The sequence below is a fragment of the Crocodylus siamensis genome, chromosome 5, assembly GCF_052110815.1.
Source record: "Crocodylus siamensis isolate JL-2025a chromosome 5, ASM5211081v1, whole genome shotgun sequence".
NCBI classification, from domain to species: domain Eukaryota; kingdom Metazoa; phylum Chordata; order Crocodylia; family Crocodylidae; genus Crocodylus; species Crocodylus siamensis.
Window position 1 is genome coordinate 76590649 of NC_143399.1, and position 22863 is coordinate 76613511.

A 22863-nucleotide genomic window follows, 5' to 3' on the forward strand; every position below is an offset into this window, starting at 1 on the left:
GCATATACATGTGCACATGCATGTGGCACCTCCTGCCCTGATTGCTCTCCATCTGCTCCCCGCAGACCCTTGCAGGCTGGAACTCAGCCAGTTTGCAAAGGGGAACCCATCATTTCTTGCATTTTTCTCCTTTAAAATGGGAAAATCTGTGATTTTCTCTTTTGAAAGAGAAAGCCCACGTTTTTCTCTGCTAAAGGAGAAAACCCACGTGTTTCCACAGCAGTCGGAAAATCTGGATCCCTACTTAAATCAGCTTAATTTCACACTGTACAGAACCATGACATCATAAGGACCAGACAGCACAGAAACTAATTGCATTTTCCACATTTTATTCTTTTTCCCCTTCATTTACTGTGACACAAATAAGTTAACCAAAGTATCCCAACAAATTCTATGTTGTTACATGGACCACTGCAAGTTGGGAGCAACGCTGATGAATTCAAAGGCATTACTCCAGATTTACAAGTGTAACTTACAGAACTTGAGTCATAGACAACACCACTAAAAGTCTGACATTTTTATGTTATTCTTCAGAGTTAACGAACAAGAAGTCCCGTTTCTCTGAGGTTCTACAGCTCTAAGGAAGTCAGTTTTGGTTTACATCATATTGCAGCCAAAAGGGGACTTGTGGGAGGGAAAGTAGAGAGGCGTTGTTTTACTCGCAACTTCCAATACAGGTTGTCTTCTATGAAAGATGCTGCATGCATGTCAGCTTGAAATGTACAAATAGATCCAAAGTAATAATAACTGGTACAAAATACTGAGATAAGTGAAATGAATACCAAGCAAATAACTTATTTACTTTTTGAGACAGGGGAAATGTCTATAAAGGAAAGTTGATTCAGTACCAGAATGGGTAGTGTGCCTATCCTATATAATTAATAGGAGTATTGCTTAAGTTTGATTTCAGAATCCCATCTTATTTTTCCAAATTCCCATTGATTTCAATTTTTTTCCTATTCTCTCCCTTCTCCAAAAATAGTCCATTTCACTTTTGCCAATATGGAAAATGTTGTTTTCCCACCCCAAAAGATTAAGGCCATTGTTATGGGGAAGGTGAAATCAAATGTAAACCTCATTATTTCAGAAACTATTATTATTCACTAGTCAAGCCACACTAAAATCTTTGGGAAGCTTGCTACATGCAAAGTCATTCATTTAAAAAAAAAAAACAAAAAAACCCTATTCTTACATTTGGTTATCAAAATAACAACTTTCAGTGCATAATAAATCTGAAAACATACAACAAAATGCCCATGTTCTTCAAATTCTTCAGTCAGAAATTAGTATCTTACAGTATATCTTAATAAATTTCACTTTACATTTACAGTAAGTGAAGAAGTCTTTGCCCATTATTACTGAACTGTCTTGATACTACAAAGTTTTTTCTTACTGCTTTTGCTCAGGACAGAAAGAAGTTACAGAGCTAGATGCAACCCATGCCCTGCCCAGGAGAGAACAACTTACTCCGCTATACTACAGACACCCCAGAACATGTAAGTAGTTAAAATATTTACCTTTGGAGCAGATGGGGACTAATTTACCACCTAATAATGGAGACTAACAATTAAATGGGACTGCTGCCATTGGTTTAAGTGCTAGCGAGATCTGGCCAAGAGGCAGCAATACTTTTTGCTATACTAACCAAGGCTCCACAGGAATGACTAGAAGTCTTCTCCTCTAATACAGCAGAGCCATGTGAACATGGCAGACTATGATGCCAGTACTAAAAGCTAACATCATGGTCCTAACGTCAGGATTTTTTAATCTTAAAAATCACTCTTACAAAAACATCAATGCTGAGAAACACCAAATAAATCATCTTAACCAACAGTGTGGTTGTCAAGCTCCAGCTCAGTAAAATAGTCTACAGACCTTGAAAACTGTTTAAAATGAAAAACTGATAGAAAACTGCTATTTAACTGAAAAAAAATAGTCACTTTATCCAGGTACATGTGTTAAGTTATCAGCTACTACTTTTAACACAGACAGACTCCATACCTCTCTAATGACAGTTCATCACTAAGGAAGTGTCCTCCAATCAGGAATTTAAGTCATATTGGAGGACTATCCACATTGAGGTTTCTTACTTTATTAGGATTTGTTTAAATTCTTGACACTTACAATTTTTCCTTGTAGAGATTTTACCTTAACATACCTGGAAAGGAGACACTCAGGCATTTATGTGAGGGCCTATCCTGAACATATTCTACTTCTGACTTCTATGAGTTGAGGGCACTCAAACTTGTCACAAGCTCAGGACCCACTGGTCACTGCTTCCTTTGTCACAAAGCACTGGGTATGTATGTGATGGGTCTTTCTGTTAGAAGCAGCTGTAAAAGGGCAGCTCTCTTTATGGAGAAGCTAACTTGGGCAGTGTATTTTTTTAAAAAAAAACAACTAGTGTTGAAATTTCACCTTGTAAAACACATTGTGTATAAATATTCATCCACTTACTCTCTTTAAGGGATTAAAAATAATCATTGCATTAAAACACAGCATCATGAACTCAAAGAAAACTGATAAAAATAGCTCCAATCCCACAGCTTGCTTTAATTGATCCCCCGTCTGTAAGAACAGCATCACATTTTTACTAGCACTGCAAAAAATATATATGCTATAAATACACACAGTATAGCAGAAATGTGTATAAAGAAAAACAACAGTATCAAGAAGCTCACAGAAATTGAAAACAGTAGTTATAAATTAGTACCATACATGTTACAGTATGTTCCATTTATTAAGACAATTTAAGGCTAAAATAGTCACCACCTCAAATGTACTCAAGCTTTCCTATATTTATGAACATAAACAAGTATTAAATAGGTATGAATGTCAGGTATTTTTTATTGCTCTACAAGAATGCTATTAGAATAGTAGATTTCCCAACTCTTGTCTCAGCTTGCCTTTTTCAGTAAAGTTAGATCAAGACTTACACCTTAAGTGATGTAAACTGTATAGTTTCCAAACCTGTTTTTTGATTTCCGAGCTGCAAATTAATTTAAAACATTACGGACACTGAAGAGAGAAAATAATGGTCCAAACTTGCCCTCCCAAGGGAATTTTATAACATAATACAATACTGAGTTAGCAGAACATACATGACCACCCACCACAAAAACATTTCTCTATTTCTTCAGGAAGGATTTGTTTTCCTTTTGGAAAGAACAGCTTTAACTGAGTGGCAAATGTGACAACCAGCAAGTAATGACGGACTAGTTCCAGTCGAAATAGACTGGGCTAAAAAAAAAAAAGCTGATTATGTGCTCCAAAACAAAGAGCAAACTTTTCTTCTTGCTCATAGAGCAATTATTTCTCCTAGGTAGAGTGATGACTCATTCTGCCAGTGCCAAGTTCTTTGATTGTAGTTTATCCATTTCTTGACCGATATTTCCTTCAACTGTATCACACTGGGCAAGAAAAGCCTGAAAATAAGGAACAAACAAATAGCAGTAGGAGAATTACTGTCATGAAGCGATTTTCCCAAGAATAGCAACTGATGCTCTCCCCATGAAGTCAGGGGTTAGGATATTTCCACAGTTGCTCCCCCCTCCTTTCTAACTGGGGAGACTATTCTCTTCACTTATCCAGCTGAAGACACGCATCAAATTACACATCAGTGAGGTCACCAGAATGCCACCAAATCAATCAGATCTGGTACCCCAATCCAAAATCCCACAACTAGCAATAAGAGGAAAACAGACTGACAAAGGTAGTCTCAATCTGGTTCTTGTTTTTAAAACTTATCCCATGTTCTCATCTACAGCATACATAGCTGTGAACTTAAGTGTGAGTGTGGCATGACAGAACAATGTAGATAAGAGAAGCCAGCAAGCTGGATCTGTAACTTGGGGTTAAGGACTGGCTCCAAGGGCTGAGCTAGTTGGGCTAGGGCAGGGAGCAGAGCTGAGTGCAAGCCACACCTGGATGAGGTAATGCCCCCTCCTGGGGACCAGCAGCAACTCTGGACACTTCCTGTGGATCACCCAGCTATGGCAAATGTATCTCAACTCTTCCCCTCCACAGGGACAAGGGGTGGGGGCTGGCATTCTCATACTTAGCACATAGCAGAACTGGTGTAGACCAGGGGAATCCTTTCTAACATGTTCAGCTTGAAGACCCCACCCTCCCATGTAGACAGCATAAAATGCAGAAACAGGACAAAACAATGCTTAACTCCAATGAGCAGGCCAAGCACTGTGTGGTACTTGCTCATGATATTAGGGTTTAGAAGAATAACTGCAAGTTCCTACATCACACCAAGTACCAAATGCATGGGGTAGCTGTTAACTATCAACCAGAAAAGTTGCAGTAGCTGGTGGTCATGGGCAGGGTTCAGGCTAGCTGCATGTCAGACCCCTTCAGTGTCTACCTGAATGCATGCTTTTCCCATCCCATCTCTAGCTTTTCCCATCCTGGGGTTGAAACCTGTGATTTTCCCCACTCTTACACCAAGTCTCTGGCTAGAGTCACCAGGTTATAGCAGGCTATAGCAGGTCCATCACCATCGTCCTGGCTGGCACTGGAGTACATGTGGTAAGCTATGTTCACAGTGTAATGGGACTGAATGGGGTCATCCCCTACAAGGACCTTCAATAGCTCCTCATAATTCACAAGTGACACAGTTGGTGCCAGAAACCCAACTGGCATCTTATGCCCTCCTGTACCTCAGCTTGAGGATGTTGGTCTTGGCATGGCATGGCTGCCAGTTCCAGCAGTATTCCCAAGCTGCCATCTCTGTAGTTATCCACTCATACACAGCCTGGTTGTGATGGCTTTACCAGCGCCTGCTTGCTTTCCTCATTGCCCCAAATGAGAAGCAGGTCAAGCACCTCCCCTCGGCTCCAGCTGTTGGTGTGCCTGGCTGATGAGCTGGATGATGCTGGAGCAGATATTGTGGAAACTAAATGGGTTGAAATGTGCCTAAACCAATGGGTGCCCTTCCAAACACTGCTGGGTAATTAAACAGTATGGGCCACAGCTGGTCACCAGGCAGCAGCACAAGAAATGGGCACATGTCTTCTCAAGCAGAAGGGCACTGGCAGCAGTGATGTCCCAAATCTTTTGCCAACGTGGCAAGAAATGGGTGACTTGACTTTGTGATCACATGTCAGTAGGGCACAGCCAAGTGTGACCTCTGACCCAAGGGTAAGTAGGTTTGGCCCGAGTCCCAGAGCAGACAGATGCAGCAGTGGGAGGAATATAGAGTGCTGTACTGTGTAATGCCTGAAGAACCAAGCAGACCCATACTGGACATTGCTTACCATGCAGACAGAACATGGAAGAGTTCAAAATAAAGTGGAGCAAAAAAATTACCTGGTTTTTCCAGGTACATTTCTGAAAATCTCTGGATACTTACAAACCTATTTAACCATCATACATGTCTGCCCACTTCTAGTTTAAACTGCATTTAGAACAGATCAACTGTTGTGTCCACATTCAGCACTGCTACATTTGTTTTGTAGCGCTATATATAATGTCGTTACAGTGTGCCATAGTATGGAACTGGACCAAGCTCGCCTGGGTGAACAGAGCTGCAACACCTCCTCTTCCCCCCATGGCGTATACATAAACAACACACAGCAGCCAAAAAAAGGTAATAAAAAGGGGAAAAAAGAAATTCAGAAATAAGAACATAAGAACTGCCATTTACTAGATCAGACCATAGGTCCACCTTGCCCAGAATCCTCTGTCACACAGTGGCAGAGTGAGGATGCTGAAAAGGGAGAGTGAGCTGGGTATGACAAGAGAAGGTTTTTCCACTGTTCCTCTCTCACTTACAGCCTTCAGCATTTAAAGGCTCCAGCATTTAAGGACCCTAGGATGAATGCCATTCAGTCCTGATAATTTGCTACTGTTTAGTTTACCAATTTCCTCTACAACCTCATCTACTGAAACCTCAATTTGGGTCAGCTGCACTGACCTGTGCTTAGAGAGGGGTGGAGCTGATGATGAAATTTCCATAACATCTTCCACAGTGAAGACAGATGCAAAGAATGCATTTGATGTCTCATCAATGGCCTTGTCATCCTTTAGCAATACTTTTACCCCCTGAGCATCCAAAGGCCCAGCTGACTCCCTGGCAGGCCTTCAGCTTCTAATGTACTTAAATACATTTTTATTGTTGCCTGGTGTGTCCCTGACAAGTTTCTTCTCAAATTCTCTCTTAGCTTGTCTTATTAGAGTTTTAGATTTGATTTGCCAGAGTTTATGGGTTTTTTATTTTCCTCATTATTATCTGACTCCTACTTTTTGACTTCCACCTTTTTTCTGCTTATTGCCTCTGCAACTTTGCCATTAAAACATGCCAGCTTTCTTTTGGTCTGCTTTTGTTCTGTGCTTCCAATATGGTGTTCTTAAGAAGTTCCCATGCTGCTTCCTTGCAAGTTCCTCACCTCTTTAGGGCCCCCTTTTAACTTCTGTGCATCTACCTTTCTCATTTTGGTACAGTCTCCCTTTTTTAAGTTAAGGGCTACTATAGTAGATTTTCTTGTCACCCCTCCTACATGGAGGTCAAACCCAATTGAATTGTAGTAGCTATTGTTGAGCAGCTCAACAGTAGTAACACCCTTTGGATGAAATCCTGTGCGCTGCTTAGGACTAGGGGAAGAGTGGCCTTTCCTCTTGTAGGTTTGAGGACTAACTGCTCCAGGAAGCAGTCTCTTATAATATCAAGAAATGTGGTCACTGCATCCTGGCCTGATGTTAGACCAGGGCAGGCAATTATTTTGGGTAGAGGGCCGCTTACTGAGTTTTGGAAAGCTGTTGAGGGCTGCATGGGTAGCCCTGCCCCTTGACAGGTGCCCTGCTGCCCTGGTCCCCCATCTTGGGACTGAAGTCCCACCCCTAACCTCTGACCTTTGCCACCGGAAGTCCCTCCCGTTGCCCCTGAAAGTACTCCTTTGGGGAAGAGGGTTTGCCAACTTAGAACAGGGAAAAAAAACCAAATTATATACTAAAAATCCAACACACAATATATTTTAATTAAATTTTTAAAAATATATTTTTTCGGATTTGTGCGGATTTGTGCTGTATATGTAGAAGTGATTGCATAATAGCTCAACATGCAGTATTACTCTTATATATTGTGTAGGGTGTGCAGGAGTATCAGGGGTATGGTTGGGTGAGTGTGGGGAGCTGTTGGTGTGTGTGGATGTGGGTGGATGGGTATGGAGAGTTTGTGGGGATCTGTGTGGATGGGTACAGTATCTGTGGGGTGTGTGATTGTGTCTAGGGGAGGATGTGGCTGTGGAGTTTGCGGGAAAGATTTGAGGGTATGTGAGGTGTGCACGGGAGCCCCCTTGCACACACCACCCTGAGCCAGTCTGCATCCTCCCCCGCCCCACACCAGCTCAGAGCCTGAGTGCCCTGGGATGCAACAGTGTGCAGTCCCAGCCTACTATGCACCAACCCTGCACCACCTGGCCACAGTGTGTCCTGCCACCCTGGGCATGCAGCAGTAGCGGCAGGGACCAGCATGCACAGCCATGACCCTGCATGCCCCGCACCAGCTCCAGGCTTACCTGGGCAGAAACTGCTGCTCGGTGTGAGGGAAAGCAATGCTTCCCTCATGCTGCTGGGCAGTTTTTGGTATGGCCGCCCAGAGGCTACATCATGCCAGGCTGTCCTGTGGCTCCATCGCCGCTACCTCTGTGCTGCCCAACATGGCAGTGGTGACAGCGTACAGCAGCCACAGGGCAGCTCATAGGTGGCAGTGACAGAGCCGCAAGGCAACCCAGCGTGGCTTGGGCTCTGGGTGGCCACACCAAAATTGCCTGGTGGCACCAAAGGGGAGGGGTCGCTTTCCCTTGTGCCAAGCAGCAGTTTCTGCCCAGCTGCTGCTGCTGCTCAGCCTGGATGGTGTGGGAGAGAAACTGCTGCTCAGCATGGGGGGAAAGTGCCCCTCCCTCTCCTGCTGCCAGCACTTCCTGCTGCAGCTGCTCGGAGCCTGCATGGGGCTCCCCTGTGTCTGCTCTGCACTGCCACTGCTGCCCCATGAGGCAGCCCAGAGGCAGCAGTGATGTGGTGGAGATGCAGAGCAGCTCTGTGCAGATTTTGGGCAGCTGCACCAGGAAGCATAGGAGAGAAGCTGCTTTTCACCCCCACACAGTGAGCAGCAGTTTGTCCTGCACTGCTGCTGCCCAGACGGGCAAGCATGGGGTCAGGGCTGTGTGCGCTGGTCCCTGCCTGTACCCTGGGGCTGGGGTGGGGGAGACTGGGAGCAAGTGGGTGCACAGGAACACAGTGACAGCCAGACGGGAGCACAGGGCCTGCGCCAGTGTCCTGGGGCCAGCATTGGTGGGGCCCAGATCAGGGCAGCAGGAGTGCAGGGTCCTGGCCAGCAGGGGCTCTGTGGAGCCAAGCCAGCTCCCCTCTCTCCCTGCTGGCCCAGCCCAGCCCAGCCCACCTCCATAGAACCCTGCCAGCCCGTGCCCTGCACTCCTGCTGCCTGACTCTGGGCCCCGCCGGCGCTGGCCCTGGGACACCAACATGGGCCCTGCACTCCTGCGTGCCTGTTTGTTTCCACTCCCCCCTGCCATCACTTTTCCCCTCTTTCCTACCTACCTGCTGGCTGCTTCTGCACCACATGGCTCCCAGCTGTGTAGCCACAACTACAGGACTCAGCAGAAGCCAACCTGGCCCTGAGGACTGGGGCAATCACCTATGGTCCTCCCCTGCCTGTTATGTCAATCTGTTCTCCAAAAGATGAGCCAAAAGCCTCAAAACCCAACACACTAAAACAGAGGCTTTATTTCAACATATCACACACAACATCACCACGCATATGCCCAACAATAATGCAAGACTCACCTGAACCTTTTTCACCAACCCCTTCTTTTTCAGTTTGCAATCACTGAAATTTTCTGGCAGATTCTGCAGTAAAATAATGAACAAATTGATGTTGCTTAATCCTGAAACCAATGTATAAAACAAAAAGAAAAAAAGTGTGTGAACATACATATTAATATTCAATTATATAGCTGAATCCATTGAACAGGTAGTCTGATAACAGCATGCCCATTTAGCTGAACTGATTATTTTGGAAGGTATCCAAAACCATTATAGGCTTCTGCCTCCAGGGAGAGACTAGTGCCCTTTGGTGAGTGACCCAGGCGTACTTGGCACTCAGCTTTTCAAGGGCGCTACCCTGTCCTTCCTTGATCTTACTTGGTATAAATGTGGGAAGCAGCCTTTATATTACTGGAGTGGCACCATAGGTGCCTTTCTCCCTCTTCTCATCACTGAGCCACCTCTTATCTGGCACAATCAATAACAAGCTGAGTCTCTCTGCAGAGTGTCTCTACCCTCACTCAGCCTAAGTCCCTCTCCCAAGCATCTTGCCCTGGAGTAAGCTCAGTCTCATTGCAGAGCATCTCTGTCCTCAGTTAGGCTCAGCCCCCTGTGTTGGTGTCTTGCCCCTGAACAAACTCAGTTCTAGGGCCTCATTCAGCCTGTTCACACAGAACTGACAAGGTTCAGTGCCCTCAGTCTGCTCTCACAGAGCTAACACCATAAATCAATGAACAGGCCCTCAGGGCCTTTCTACTCTCGTGCTAGCCACCTCATACCTCACAGCTAAAGAATCACCAACAATCCTTAACAAAAAACAAATCAGCTCTCCAGGGTGCCTTTCTGCAGCCCTCCCCATTTCTACCACTAACTATCCCCCCGCTTTGACTACTCTACGCTTCCTCACTATACCACATCTTTGTGATCCTCTCCCCAAGGAATTCCTTCCCCTCTTGCTCTCTGGGCCAGACTGCCCACTCTGTCCAGAAGCCCCATTTGTATCCCTCTCTAAGCTCCACTCCCTTCCACTAACCTCACTCCCCACCCCCTAATGGTGCCCAGGTGTTCACTGCCTAGATGGCAAGCTACACAGATTGCAGCTTGTTCTGCTGCCAGCCACCTGCAAATCTCTCTGCAGATTGCTGCCTACATTCTCATAGCCTGCCCACACAACTCAGAAACAAGGCTTAGGAACCAGGGTTCAAATTACAGCCATATGGGGGGGGTGTTAAGTCTTCCTATAGGAGACAAGAGCCATGCCATAAGAGACTAAACAGCTCAGGCAGGGCACAGACCCACCCCTCAAAATCAGAGTGTAATCTGAAGCCTGTTAGGCATTCCTGTTATATAGGTCAATTCAAGTTACATGCCCAGTCTGTTCTGCAAGTTAATGCTTGGGAGTGAACTGGCATTTCCTGTTACAAGTTTCCAAAAAAGGCTGAGAATCACTCATCTAACCCAATAAATGAAAATGAAGTTTAAGTTAACACCAAAGTTGAAAATTTCACCAGAAAATTCAAACCAAAAGCTGTAACAAAAAGTAGGGCTAAGGGCATCAGCAAGGTCTAGGGCAACATCATGAACAGGGATTGTGCCAGTCTGTGTTTGTGTTGTGCTTAGCATACTAGCAATACTACAAGACACTAAGTAATTGGGCAGACTCCATCCCTTCCCACCCACAACAGGGAAAAAGGAAGGGTGTGAAGCAAAGACCAGATCAGAGACTCTTCCATCACTTTTGTTCCATGTTGTGTCTCTGGTGTTCTCATGACTGCTCTGGCTTTCCCAAACAACAGAAATGACTCTTGTCAATTTTCAATACTGATCACTAGGGTCAAAACAGTAACAACGAAACTGAACAGTAATTTCCAGCACCCCTAATAGCTGGGTTATTACTGTGTTTATTTTGGGGGCTTACCATTGCAGTATGTTCAAATTTGTCTTAGAATTTTTTGTAATGATTTTTCATATTGTTTCATAACATCCTTATGTGACATTTTTGGAAAGAAAACCATAAGGTGAGAAAGGGTTCATTGCAATACCTTGTGCTAGAAAATACACCCTTAATAGCTGTACAAGGAAATCATGACTATAACATGCATGCAATGATATTACAAAACACCAGTGTGTGATACCTAACATTATGAACATCTGTCAAGTCACCGGTTGGATGTGCAATTGGTTTTATCATCTTGTAGTTATTGATTAATAGAGCATTATGCATATGATGACTTTCATAGGGATTAAGCATATGACAGTCTTCAAGAATTGGCCTACGCTAGTTAAAGCCACTTTAAAATGTGATCTCTGTTATAAGTCTGAAGAGACTGAGGCCAGTTACATAAATGAAACAAAATTATTAGAATCGTAGATAGAATCCTAGATTACAGTGAGAAACATTAGACACTGGAAATCAAGAGATTTTTAGGAAAGAATTGATAAATATTCTACCAACTGTAGTTGACTAAAGATGATTTAGTACAGTAATTTGAATTGAAGCAGGGAGGCATGGAGGAATTAAATTCTGTGTTACAACAGAATAAAACTTTCCTTTTCAGAGGAAAGTAGAATTTATTTCTCTGGTGATGGTGGATAATCTAATTCTGAAGAATTAGACTGCTGTTTGAAAAAAAAAATTGTGCCTCGCGATTGAAAGATATCTTTCCAGATATGAACTGCTGTAAGACTGTCTACCTGAATTTGCAGATACCGTGTTTGAGGCACTCCTGCTGATATTCATAGTTTTACCAGCAGGGAGAATTTAACAAGAACCTATTCAGATTCATTGCTATTTTGATCCTAGTGATCAGTATTGAAAATTGACAAGAGTCAGTAAATAAAGAAATCAATGTCTCACAGTAAATTATACAATATAACTGCTGTGTTGAGAGGCTGAAGTTATATTTTACTTATGAAACAATACATCAGATGTTTTCTCTAACATTTCCGTGGGTGAATATTTTGCGATGAAAAAAAAACAAAACCATGCTGCATCTCCATTCTGATTTTAGTACAACAGTACATTTTTGGAGCAAAAAATACCATACTTAATGAGGGTATGAAAGAAGCACTTGAACACATGAGCAAGAATATATAGTGTCCAGTTTATCCTAAATTTGTTTTACTTGACTGAATTTGTGCTAAGCTGTGTGGCAGTGCACCTTTGGGTGCTTGCCACTTATGGGCTGGAGCAGGCAACCGGCAGGTTACCCGAGTAGGGCAGCCATTTTAAAACTAAGGTCAGCCAGGCACAGCCAGCAGTGTATTGCTTGCAGCCGAGGGAGCAACATCACCCGGCTATGCTGAGTCTCACAACACCTGGAGGTAAGAGCAGAAGCTAGGGGGATGGCTGGAGGCTCCTGGGTCCTGGGCATGACCTAAAACTGCACCCTGCCAGGGAAGGGAGGCCTGGTGAGACTGCCAGTGGCATGGCAGCCCCACTCCAATACCAGGACCGCTCACCTCCCTGGTGAAAAGCGGGTCAGGGCACCTTACTAACCCCTAGTCCTCACAACACCATGGGTACAAGGACCAGCCACAGCTATGGCCACCTGAGCCCCCACAGAGGAATAAGACCCCAGAGGCCCCAGGGAAGGGATAGTGGAGTGGCCCCAGAACAGGGGGCAGATATGTGGCCCTAGAGGGAGAGGGCAGTAGTGTGTCCCCAGAGAGGGGGCAATAGTGCAGCCCACCCAGAGTATGGTATGTCTTTACTGCCTGAAGGACCAGGCATAACTCAGGGTTGAGTAGGGTTGTGGGATGGTCTGAAGGGCAGCCCCAAAGGGTGTGCTGAGTAGGGTTGAACTGGAGTAGGCTTGAAATACAACACACAGGCAAGAGCATGCAGAGAGTGCATAGAGTTGCCTGGGAAGGGCCAGGGCAAATTTAGCCCAGGTCAGGTTATTGGCTGGCCACTACCCAGGTGAGGGTCACAGGGGAAGCCCAAAAGACTGTATGTCTGCCACCCAAGGAGTGAATTAAATGAGCCCCAAGGCCTACGGGGTTGCTCCAAGAGGAAGCAGGACAGAGCAGGCACAGTATGATGCGGCAAGCAAGAGACCCTGTGAGAGGGGGTGAAGTGCGAGAGGCCCCAGCGAGAGAGGGACAGTATGAACATGTGTATGTAAAAGGCCTGACAAAAGGACTAAGTTTGGTCTGGCTTTAGGCCAGTGTGTTATATGATCCTGGATACCATCTCAGACGCACAGGCTGCAGTGTAGGGAAGGTTTGGAACTGTGGATAGCATCCCATGGCATCGGGACATAGAATGGGCAGCTTCCCGCATTTACCGCCATAAGTAATAGTGATACAGCAAAGTTGTGGCAGGAAAGACTGGGCAGACTGCCCCATAGACAGGTGGGAGGGCCGACTTGAGACTCAGCCCCAGGCGTGCCCCCTGTGACACTCAGGAAGGCCTAATCATTAATAATAGTTTTTCACAATATAAATTCAGGGATGTGATAACACAGCTTCTCACAATGGTTCTTAACATACTTTAGGAGATGCCATTACCTAACAAGCAAGAGAATTTAAAGTTATATGGATAAATCAATAACTTATCCTACAAAAACACATGCAATAGAACAGTCTTAGTTCAATTACAAGGATTTCTTACGTCTACTCTTTTGGAAAACCGCCACCACAGATTGCACCTTAAACAAAACTACCCAAGAAAGTAACTGAAACTATTCCCCAAATTTGCTGGATCTTGTATAACCATTAGGACAGACCTAAAATCCAGTGATGCTGAAGATAACTTTAAAAGATATGTAAATCCTATAAAAACATCCATTTAAATGTTGGTAACTGGAGCAGAACTCTAAGTTAGTTTACTTGAAGAAGCCACCTATGAGATCACGTATATACAAATTTAAAATCCAGTTCTGTAACTGCATCCAGCCAGTCAGATCCCTGTGCCTCCACAAAGCCTACCGACTTGTACTTTTAAACCCAGTCTCAACAACATTCCACATGGATACAGAACTGAAGCCCTAAGCATCTTTCATAGATTTCATAGACATTAGGGCTGGAAGGGACCTCGGGAGATCATCGAGTCCAGCCCCCTGCCCAAAGGGCAGGAAGTCAGCTGGGGTCATAGGATCCCAGCAAGATAAGCATCCAATTTACTCTTGAAGGTGTTCAATGTAGGTGCTTGAACCACCTCCGCTGGCAGACTGTTCCAGACCTTGGGGGCTCGGACAGTAAAGAAATTCTTCCTTATGTCCAGCCTGAAATGGTCTTGCAGGAGTTTGTGACCGTTCGACCTCATCATCCCTTGGGGCGCTCTGGTGAACAGATGTTCCCCCAGATCCTGGTGGTCACCCCTGATAAACTTATAGGTGGCCATCAGATCCCCCCTGAGCCTGCGTTTTTCCAGGCTAAAGAGTCCCATGGCTCTCAGCCCGTCATCGTAAGATCTGTTTTCCTGATCATGCGCATGGCTCTCCTCTGGACTCTCTCAAGCTTCTCCACATCCTTTTTGAATTGTGGAGCCCAAAACTGGACGCAGTACTCCAGCTGCGGCCTCACCAAGGCTGAGTACAAGGGGAGAATGACGTCCCGGGATTTGCTCGAGAAGCATCTATGGATGCATGCCAGCATTTTGGTCACTTTACTAGCCGCAGCATCGCATTGCAGGCTCATGTTCATCTTGTGGTCAATGATGACCCCCAAGTCTTCTTCTTCTGTAGTGCTAACCAACGTAGCACTGCCGAGCCTATAAGGGTGCTGCAGGTTTTTCCTCCCAAGGTGGAGAACCTTGCATTTTTCGGTGTTAAACACCATGAGGTTCTCGTCTGCCCATTTGCTGAGCTTGTCCAGGTCAGCCTGGATCACCCGCCTATCTTCTGGCGTGGATGCTTTGCCCCAAAGTTTGGTGTCATCGGCAAACTTGGCCAGTCCACTCCTAACTCCAATGTCCACATCATTAATGAAGATGTTGAACAGTATGGGTCCCAGGACAGAGCCTTGAGGGACCCCACTGGTTACAGGGCACCACGATGAGTGACTGCCATCAATCACAACCCTCTGGGTCCGACCACGAAGCCAATTTCCCAGCCAGCGGATCGTGGTGGAGCCAAGGCCACAACTGGCCAGTTTGGCCAAGAGGTGATCGTGGGATACCAGATCAAAAGCTTTTTTGAAGTCAAGATATATGACATCAATCTCTTCTCCCTTGTCCAGATGATAGGTCACCTGGTCATAGAAGGAAATGAGATTGGTCAAACAAGACCTACCCGCAACAAACCCGTGCTGGCTATCCCTTAGGATGTTAGCCTGGGCCAGTCCATCAAGGATGGCCTCCTTAATAAACTTTTCTAAGATCTTCCCCAGGATAGAAGTCAGGCTAATGGGCCTGTAGTTAGCCGGATCCACTCTCCTCCCTTTCTTGAGGATCGGCACCACATTGGCCTTCTTCCAGTCTTCGGGCACTAGACCAGAGCGCCAGGAGTTTTCAAAGACCCGTCCCAGGGGCTGGGCTATGACGCTCGCCAGCTCCTTGAGTACCCTGGGGTGCAGATTGTCAGGGCCGGCTGACTTGAAGGTATCCAGCTTCTCAAGATGTTCCTTCACGAGGTCAACATTTATGGAAGGGAGGGGATCCACATCACCCGGATCTCCCTGTACCATACAACTCACTGGACTGTCAGAACGAGTGCCTTGCCCTTAAAAATGTTTCAGATCATCCAAAACATATCATCCTGCCCCTAGCGTGGCATAGGTAGCTGACAATCCATGTTCCACTTTCCACACAGCAAGTTCATTTTAAGCTAGCAGTGATCATCTTAACTCACCACCTTGCTTAAAGAGGAGTTTGGAGGCAGATTAAAGATTAAAACTCTTAAAATCAAATAATCTCAGTCTCTCTGCTTTACCTTAGCCAATCTACATCTTTTTTCCAGGAATATGCTGACCAACTATTCAGGATATGGCAGGTGAAGCTGGTAATGAACCTTAAGTCACAGTAACGTTTCAGTAGTTGATTAAAATCAAGTTTAATGACTTTGACTGGATTCAACTAGTACTAAATTCTCTAATAGCTCATATTATATATACACACACACACATATACACACATATATATATGTATGTGTGTGTATGTATATATATTACATACATACATACATACATACATACAGAGAGAGAGAGAGACAACCAATTCATAAATACTTAATAAAGGTTAAGAAAATGTATATTTAAGATCATCTGTCTTGGGAGTGTCATCTTTTGGCAGTGACAGCTCCCAAAACCACATGGAAATAAAATCATATTAAAAGCAAAATTAATTAACTCTCTAAAATAGCATTTCTGTCCCATAAATGCTTCAAGGTACTCAAAAAGCTCATAAATGAAGATAAACGTAAATTATCTTTCAAGCATTGTACTCAAAGGTGTATACATTTTTCTATTACTAATCCTTTCAGTCTTGTTGTGGTCAACTGTTTGGTAAGTTGCATAAGCACATCTCATAAATAATTCAGTTTTAATTTTTATGCATATTTTTAAGCAACTTATTTGGTAGTAAATGAGCTGAAACTAAGTAGAAATTTTCAAAGGCTCAAATGGTTCTAAGATGTCCAATTCCCACTGAAAGATAACAGTGCCCACCTGCTACTTATGCCTTTGAAAATCTCCCCCAAAGTCTTTGGTTCTATTTTTATCATTTGTGTTAAACATCAAGGAATTACAATAAGCAGTGCTTAGTACTCAAATACTTGCATTTAAGAAAAGAAGATCTTTATAGGGCTACAGAAATAAGCCTGCGTCATTTTAAGCACTAAGGAATAGAGAGAGGTTTCACTTTTCATAAAGTACAAGCTACAGCTTTCTAATGTTTCGTAGTTTTAGTATTTTGGGACTACTTCTCTCTTCTTTCAACAATTGTTTCTGAAAAAAGGTAATATGCACTTAATACGAATTTACCTAGAACTTGTACCACATGAGAAGTGCAGTTTGAGTTTAATGCCAAGAGACGCAGGTGAGAGAACTCATTGGGAGATTGCTACAACTGTCTTTCAGAAACTAACTGCAATTTCAAAATAAAACTATTTTGTTCTCAATGATCATTTACACATCACTTCTCTACATAGTTGTAATCGATGGGTGCATTCAACAACACTATCAGTTTTCCCTCCACTGCGTAGTTTCCTACTTTGTCACAAAGCTACAATATAGGCATCTATTTTGCTGTTAGTTTTAGAAAGAGCCTCGTACATATAAGTTTGCACCTTCTCCCCCTCATTTGCTGCTATTCTTGATCAACTTGACTTTTAAGAACATTAAGTTGTTGCAAAATCTTAATTTAAGAAAATATAACAAATGTGCCCTAACACAAGCTCATTTGCTCATCTTTCAGAAATATGTAATTTCCATGCATATTACATGAAGCACATTCTTCTTCACAGATTTCTGTTTAGTTAGCTTTTTAAAACAGAACAAAGCCATCAATGATCATCTCAGAATTTACAGTTGAAGAATAATAGAGGACTGCATATATCACTTAAATTTAGCCAATTTAAGTGAAATTAGGCTAGTTGGTTTCTGGGCCAGAGACTTTTTGGTTTACTGTTTGTACCTGGCCCAGAACATGGCACCCTGGACCATGCCTATAGTTTTTAGGTGCTCCATTAATACCAGAAAATAACTTCCCAGATGCACATTTTAACTAAATTATTTTTTTAATTAATAATTTTACTTCTGACTGTTTCATTTCCATGAGAGAAAGATACCTTCAAAATAGATTTAAAAGACCTCTTAAATCACTAAATGGTGAAACTGCTGAAGTGTTACAGCCCCAAGCTGAAAATCCCCATCTGGAATGCTATAGATAGATAGATAGACAGGTAGATAGAGAGAGAGAGAGTACTGCATGTCAGAAGGAAGAATATTTTGTATTTTAGACATGAAATAAGACTGGATTTGCAAGGTTGTAGCTATACGTAAATGTTTGGAAAAAATATGAGTAACAACTGGAGATTTGGAGGCAAGGCTCAATGCTTTGAATGTCACACTTGATGTTGGTTCCTTCAGAGATTTCTCACCAAAGCTAAGGACCCCATATTTAAAACCTTTGATCCCTTAAGTCAGTTTAGCTGTTCCAAGTTCATAATTCTCAACCTGGTAACAAACAAACAAAATAACCCTGAAGGCAAGGTTTGCTCTGGCCCTTGTTATATTCTTAGTTTTACTTACTGAATACTTGCAATATTTTGTAATACTGAAAAGTGATAGCTTGGAACTACCATATTTTCTGGCATATCATATGCTCCCAAATAAGACATACCCCTTGTGTTTGGAAGGCTGAATACAGGGGGAAAAAAAACTTTTCCAAAGTCATGGTTCACTGTGTGACAGTAAGTCCCCCTGGACGCAGTGTTCAGGAAGTGTGGCATTTCAAGAGACAGTCTGGCCCATGCAGCAGGAACTTCCTGGTACAGAGGATAGCAACAGGGCTAAACCCCAGACCCTTTCAAGGGCAGTAAACAGTTACTGTCAATAGTTATTTTTATAAGTTGCTATAAATAACAAAAAGTGTTATATCCATACGGCATGCCTCATTAAGACACTACAGATTGCAAGCAGCAGCTCACTTCACATGAGCCAACTCAACTGATGTTTCAAGCTCAAGCTACAGTGCTCAGACAGCAGTGGCTATGACAGGAACAACACTGGCCCCTGGCCTGCTGCTTGGTAAGCCAGAAAGCAGCAGCCATTTTGACAGAAACAGCATGGCATCTTCCTGCTTCTATGCAAAGGAAGAAAAGCCTGTTTTCCTGATCAGGTCATGTACGCACATTCTGGAGGGCTGATTTTTAGGGTGGGGAAAAGTGTATGTGGTATGTGAGTAAATAAAGTAAGTGCCTCCTCTAAGCTGTAGAATAAAAGCCAATACAGGTTACCAGTCAATAGAAACTAATACAGTTTGACTGCTGGTTGATAACCAATATGAATTACATGCATTATCTAATCTTCTTCCTACAGCACAAGTGCCAGCACCACAGTTAACATATTTGTTAGCAGTCAAAGCACTAAAATCAGGCTTAAAATCCTTTGTGTAAAATGCAGTAGTGAAAAGGTGGCAGTCAAGGTACTTTAACTTGGAAACTATTTTTAAACCGTGCACATGGAATCAGGCAAATGGCATAAAATGAGTTTGTGTCAACTGAAAATACTGATTTCTACAGCATCTTGTAAGATTAGAGAAGATGCATAGCAATGGACCAACTCCACTTAAATCAATGTCTATACATGAACCTTCAGGAGTTGCTTTGATTACTATCAGGGTCCTTGTGATTATTATAGTCAAGTCATGCACTGAGACCTGGGGATTTAATAGGGTGTGAACTCTACCTTCCAGAGTGGACTTCCCTATTCTACTGAGCAAGACAATCTGATTCTACTTGAGAGACTGTCAAGTAAGGGCTTCTCCCTCTCTCTTTCCACATGACAGAGACAGAAAGAAAGAATAGGAATAAAGTTGTTGAAAGAAAATAATCTATTTTATATTTGAAGTTTAAATGCTTCAACTGTTACATGCAAGAACAAATTCAACTATTTAAAAAAAGTTTCAAAAAATAGATTTGTGAGGTACAAGTGAAGTTAAGATCATAGCAACAAAACCTCAACCCTTAACTTATTATTAAAAACTTAGTAGTACAAAAGCAGTAAGTTGGTACCCTAAAAAATCACAGATGTCTATAAACCCTACTCAATTCTCACAATAGCTGCATATCAGTATTCTTTTGGTGAGGGAGCCAGAGAATCCACTGTAAAGCAGTATTTTGATATCTCCCAGGGTATATACACTAGTAATCAATTGATTAAAAAAGATACTTAGACCCAGGTCCTACCAACCAGATTCAAACAAGCAGGCCATCAGACTTGGGCAGAGCTCTGCGGAGTCAGGGAGATTCCACATAGGTAGTATGGAGGATATGCTCCATCCTGTGCATATTCATTTGCAGGATTAGGCCCAAGTATAAGCACCACAGAAACACAACACAGCTTCCCTTAATAACTGCTCTTGGTCATATGCAACATAATGACGTGAGGCCTTCGCTGGAGTCTCATATCCAGTTTTGAGCCCACACTTCAAGAAAGATGTGGACAAATTGGAAAGAGTCCAGCACAGAGCAATAACAATGATTATAGAGGTTTAGGAAGCAAGACATATGAGGAAATGCTAAAAAAGAGCTAGGGCTGTTTAGTTTGGAGAAGAGAAGATGGGGGGAGGGGGATTTGACAACAGTTCAAATACCTGAAGGGCAATTACAGAGGACAGAGATAGGCTTTTCTTTGTGGCTGTAAGGGACAAGATGAGGAACAATGGCCTTGAGGTGCAGCAAAGGAAATTCAGGGTGGAAATTAGAGTAAATTTTCTGACTACAAAGATGGCCAAGTATTGTAACAGGCTACCTAGAGAAGCTGTGGCATGTTCATCCCTGGAAATTTTCAAAGGCAAATTAGACAGGCACTTGGTAGGACCATCCCTTACTAAGCTATCTCTGCCACAAGCAGCAGGCTGAGCTGGATGACCTCATGTTGTCCCTTCCAATCCTGCTCTCCAATAAGCCTATGAAAGGAAACTTTCCCTGACAGAAGGATGATCTAATAGGTAGGATACCAAAAAGGGTGATATAACTGAACTCAGGAGATCTGCACTAAATATGCTGCTCAGCCAGTGTTCCCATGTACTCTTGAGCAGGTTGCTTGACCTACACAATACCTCATTCACCCTGTGTGTAAAAGGGAAAGAGATACCACTAATGAGGGTACTGTCTAGTTATAGTTCACTGGTGGCTGAGAGGCACTAAGCTAGACCTTGATAAAGTTAAAAAACAAACAAACAAACAAACAATCATTCATATGCAGACATCAAACAAAAATATCACAACCCATGTATGACCAAGCTGAAGTCATCCACATGTGTGCCTTCCTTGGCCCTTGGATGGCATTAAGAAGAGAAGTGTCCTCCTGTTTTGTCATACTCTTATTGTTACTGTAAAGTAGTTTAATATAGTGGGCTTTGTTGTCAGGACAAATTAAAATTGTAACACATGAGTACAGAATACTTATTATATGTGGACTTAATATGCTACAGCCAAATGTGGTGCCCAGAGATGCACACAGGCAGTAGTGTCACCATGTAAAAATAAGAGCTGCCATAGATACTGTAGCACAACAGGCCCTGGTCACAGCCACGGCACACCCTAGAGCCACCCTAATCCTGCCTGCATTGTAGGTCCTCTACATAGATCCTACTGTTTATCTCACCTACCACACCTTGATGTTCCTTGAATACTAATAGGACATAAAGTGCCTTGAATACTTGAGACCCAGAGTGCCCTCACTGGTGCTTTGCCTAGCCTGACTCATTTCTCATGATTGCTGGGCCCTCTGTCACTAGGCAAAAACATACAGTTCTTCACAGGTGTCTTTTCCACCCTGGCAAACCCAACTGTGCTTAACTGGCACTGTGAGCCAGTGGCCACCCCCTATGGCCCAAATGGACCGCTTTTAATCGTGCCTCCTGCTGCTCCCATAGCCATGCCTCACAGATGTTAGTCTCACCAGTTACTCCTTTGTATACGCTTCAGCCTTGTTAGCCTTAACCTACAGGTACCTCTGGCTGTAGACAAGTAATGTAAGCTTGGTGTCTCTGGCCTGGCCTTTCAGTCTCCGGCTCTCGATGGCCCCTAGCCACCCTACTGCCCCCTCTGGGCTCAGGCTCTGGCCCTCTTGACCTCAGACTGCCTCTGTTGGCCCTCTTGGTTCAGGTCCTGGATTTCTTGGCCTCAGGCTTGGCAGGGCTCAACAGCAAGCCCCATCAGGTACCCCTGTGCCTCCTTTCCTACCTTATCAGCCATACACAGTCCACTGATCTAAGTCAGAACAAAAATCCAAACAACTGCTTTAACTCAAAGTCCCCCTTCAGAGTCATAATCTCACTTCCAGGCCTCCCTCCCATTCTCTGGCTCTTTCTGCCCTGGGAGCATCTGACATGGCCTGCAGTTCCCACTCCCCACCAGCCTGAACTGGCAGGAGCTCTTCTCTGGGCAGAGTTCAGGGATACAGTGCCCCTCTGCCTCAGGGATTCAGGCTTATATCCCCTAGGTTCATCCCCCTTCCAGGCAGGTGTTCTCTTAACTGGCTGCAGGTATGCTTCCTCACCTGTATGGACAGCTTACTGTCTAGCTTGCAGTTGTTTCTTTTCTGGCTTCCCTCCTGCAGCTTACTCCTGTTCAACTGCCTGGGGCTCTTTCTGCTGCAGTCTTTCCCTTAAAGAAACAGGAGCCCCAGGCTCCCTGTTGCACATACCAATATGAAGATGCCATTTGGAGGCACTACAGTGACAAACATTGGATACTGAAGAAAGGCGAGCAAACCAATTGGTTTTGTTGTTTCTGAAAAACAAGTTAATTTTCTGTTTGGACTTTCAAATATCACACAAAATACATTAAATAATCACCACAAATCCAGTGAGAGGCAAGGATTTTTGTGGGTGATGTCTTTTATTGGACAAAGCGTATAGGATACAAACAAGCGTTGGGGTATGAAGCACCTTTCTCCAGACCTGAAAGCTTGATCCCTCCCAACTACAAAAACTATAAAAAAAGAATCACCCACAAAAATCCTTGCCTCCTGCATTTTTCCTGGGCCATAACAGCTACAACATTACCTCAACTTTACAGCTATATTAAAGCTCCCTCAACAAGTTATATCTATTGCTCAACTACCTGGTTAATAGCACAATAAATTTAGACTGGTTACACATGCAAATTAACTACTGCACCTTAAAAAGGTCCAACCAGCTACAGCTATTGCTTGAAAATGTGTAAAATATTAGCCAGTTTCTATCCTGCTTTAATTTTTACATGTAGGCAGTCTGCTGCTGGGAGACTGCAGCAGCACCCCACAGCCATGGGGCTGAGGGTCCTGAAGCTGACAGGGCTCTCGGTCCCAGCTGCATGTGGTCTGACAGCTGACAGCTCCGAAGAGGGATCCCAGCTGTTGGAGCCTGCTTCTTGTCAACGCAGGGGGAGCCCAGGATCAGGCTTCCTCTACACCAGCGAT

At 43.8% G+C, this 22863-nt stretch overlaps 1 protein-coding gene across 1 annotated transcript in view; it reads right to left on the reverse strand.

The window, feature by feature from the left end:
• Positions 1-312: 312 nt before the first annotated feature.
• Positions 313-22863, reverse strand: part of BAG1 (BAG cochaperone 1) — a 33663-nt gene continuing 11112 nt past the window's right edge. The window contains exons 6-7 of the mRNA XM_090049194.1: positions 8812-8874; positions 313-3425 (exon numbers count right to left, since the gene is read on the reverse strand). Coding sequence (XP_089905320.1) covers positions 3336-3425; positions 8812-8874 — 153 coding nt within the window. The 3' untranslated portion in view covers positions 313-3335. The remainder of the gene's footprint in view (positions 3426-8811; positions 8875-22863) is intronic.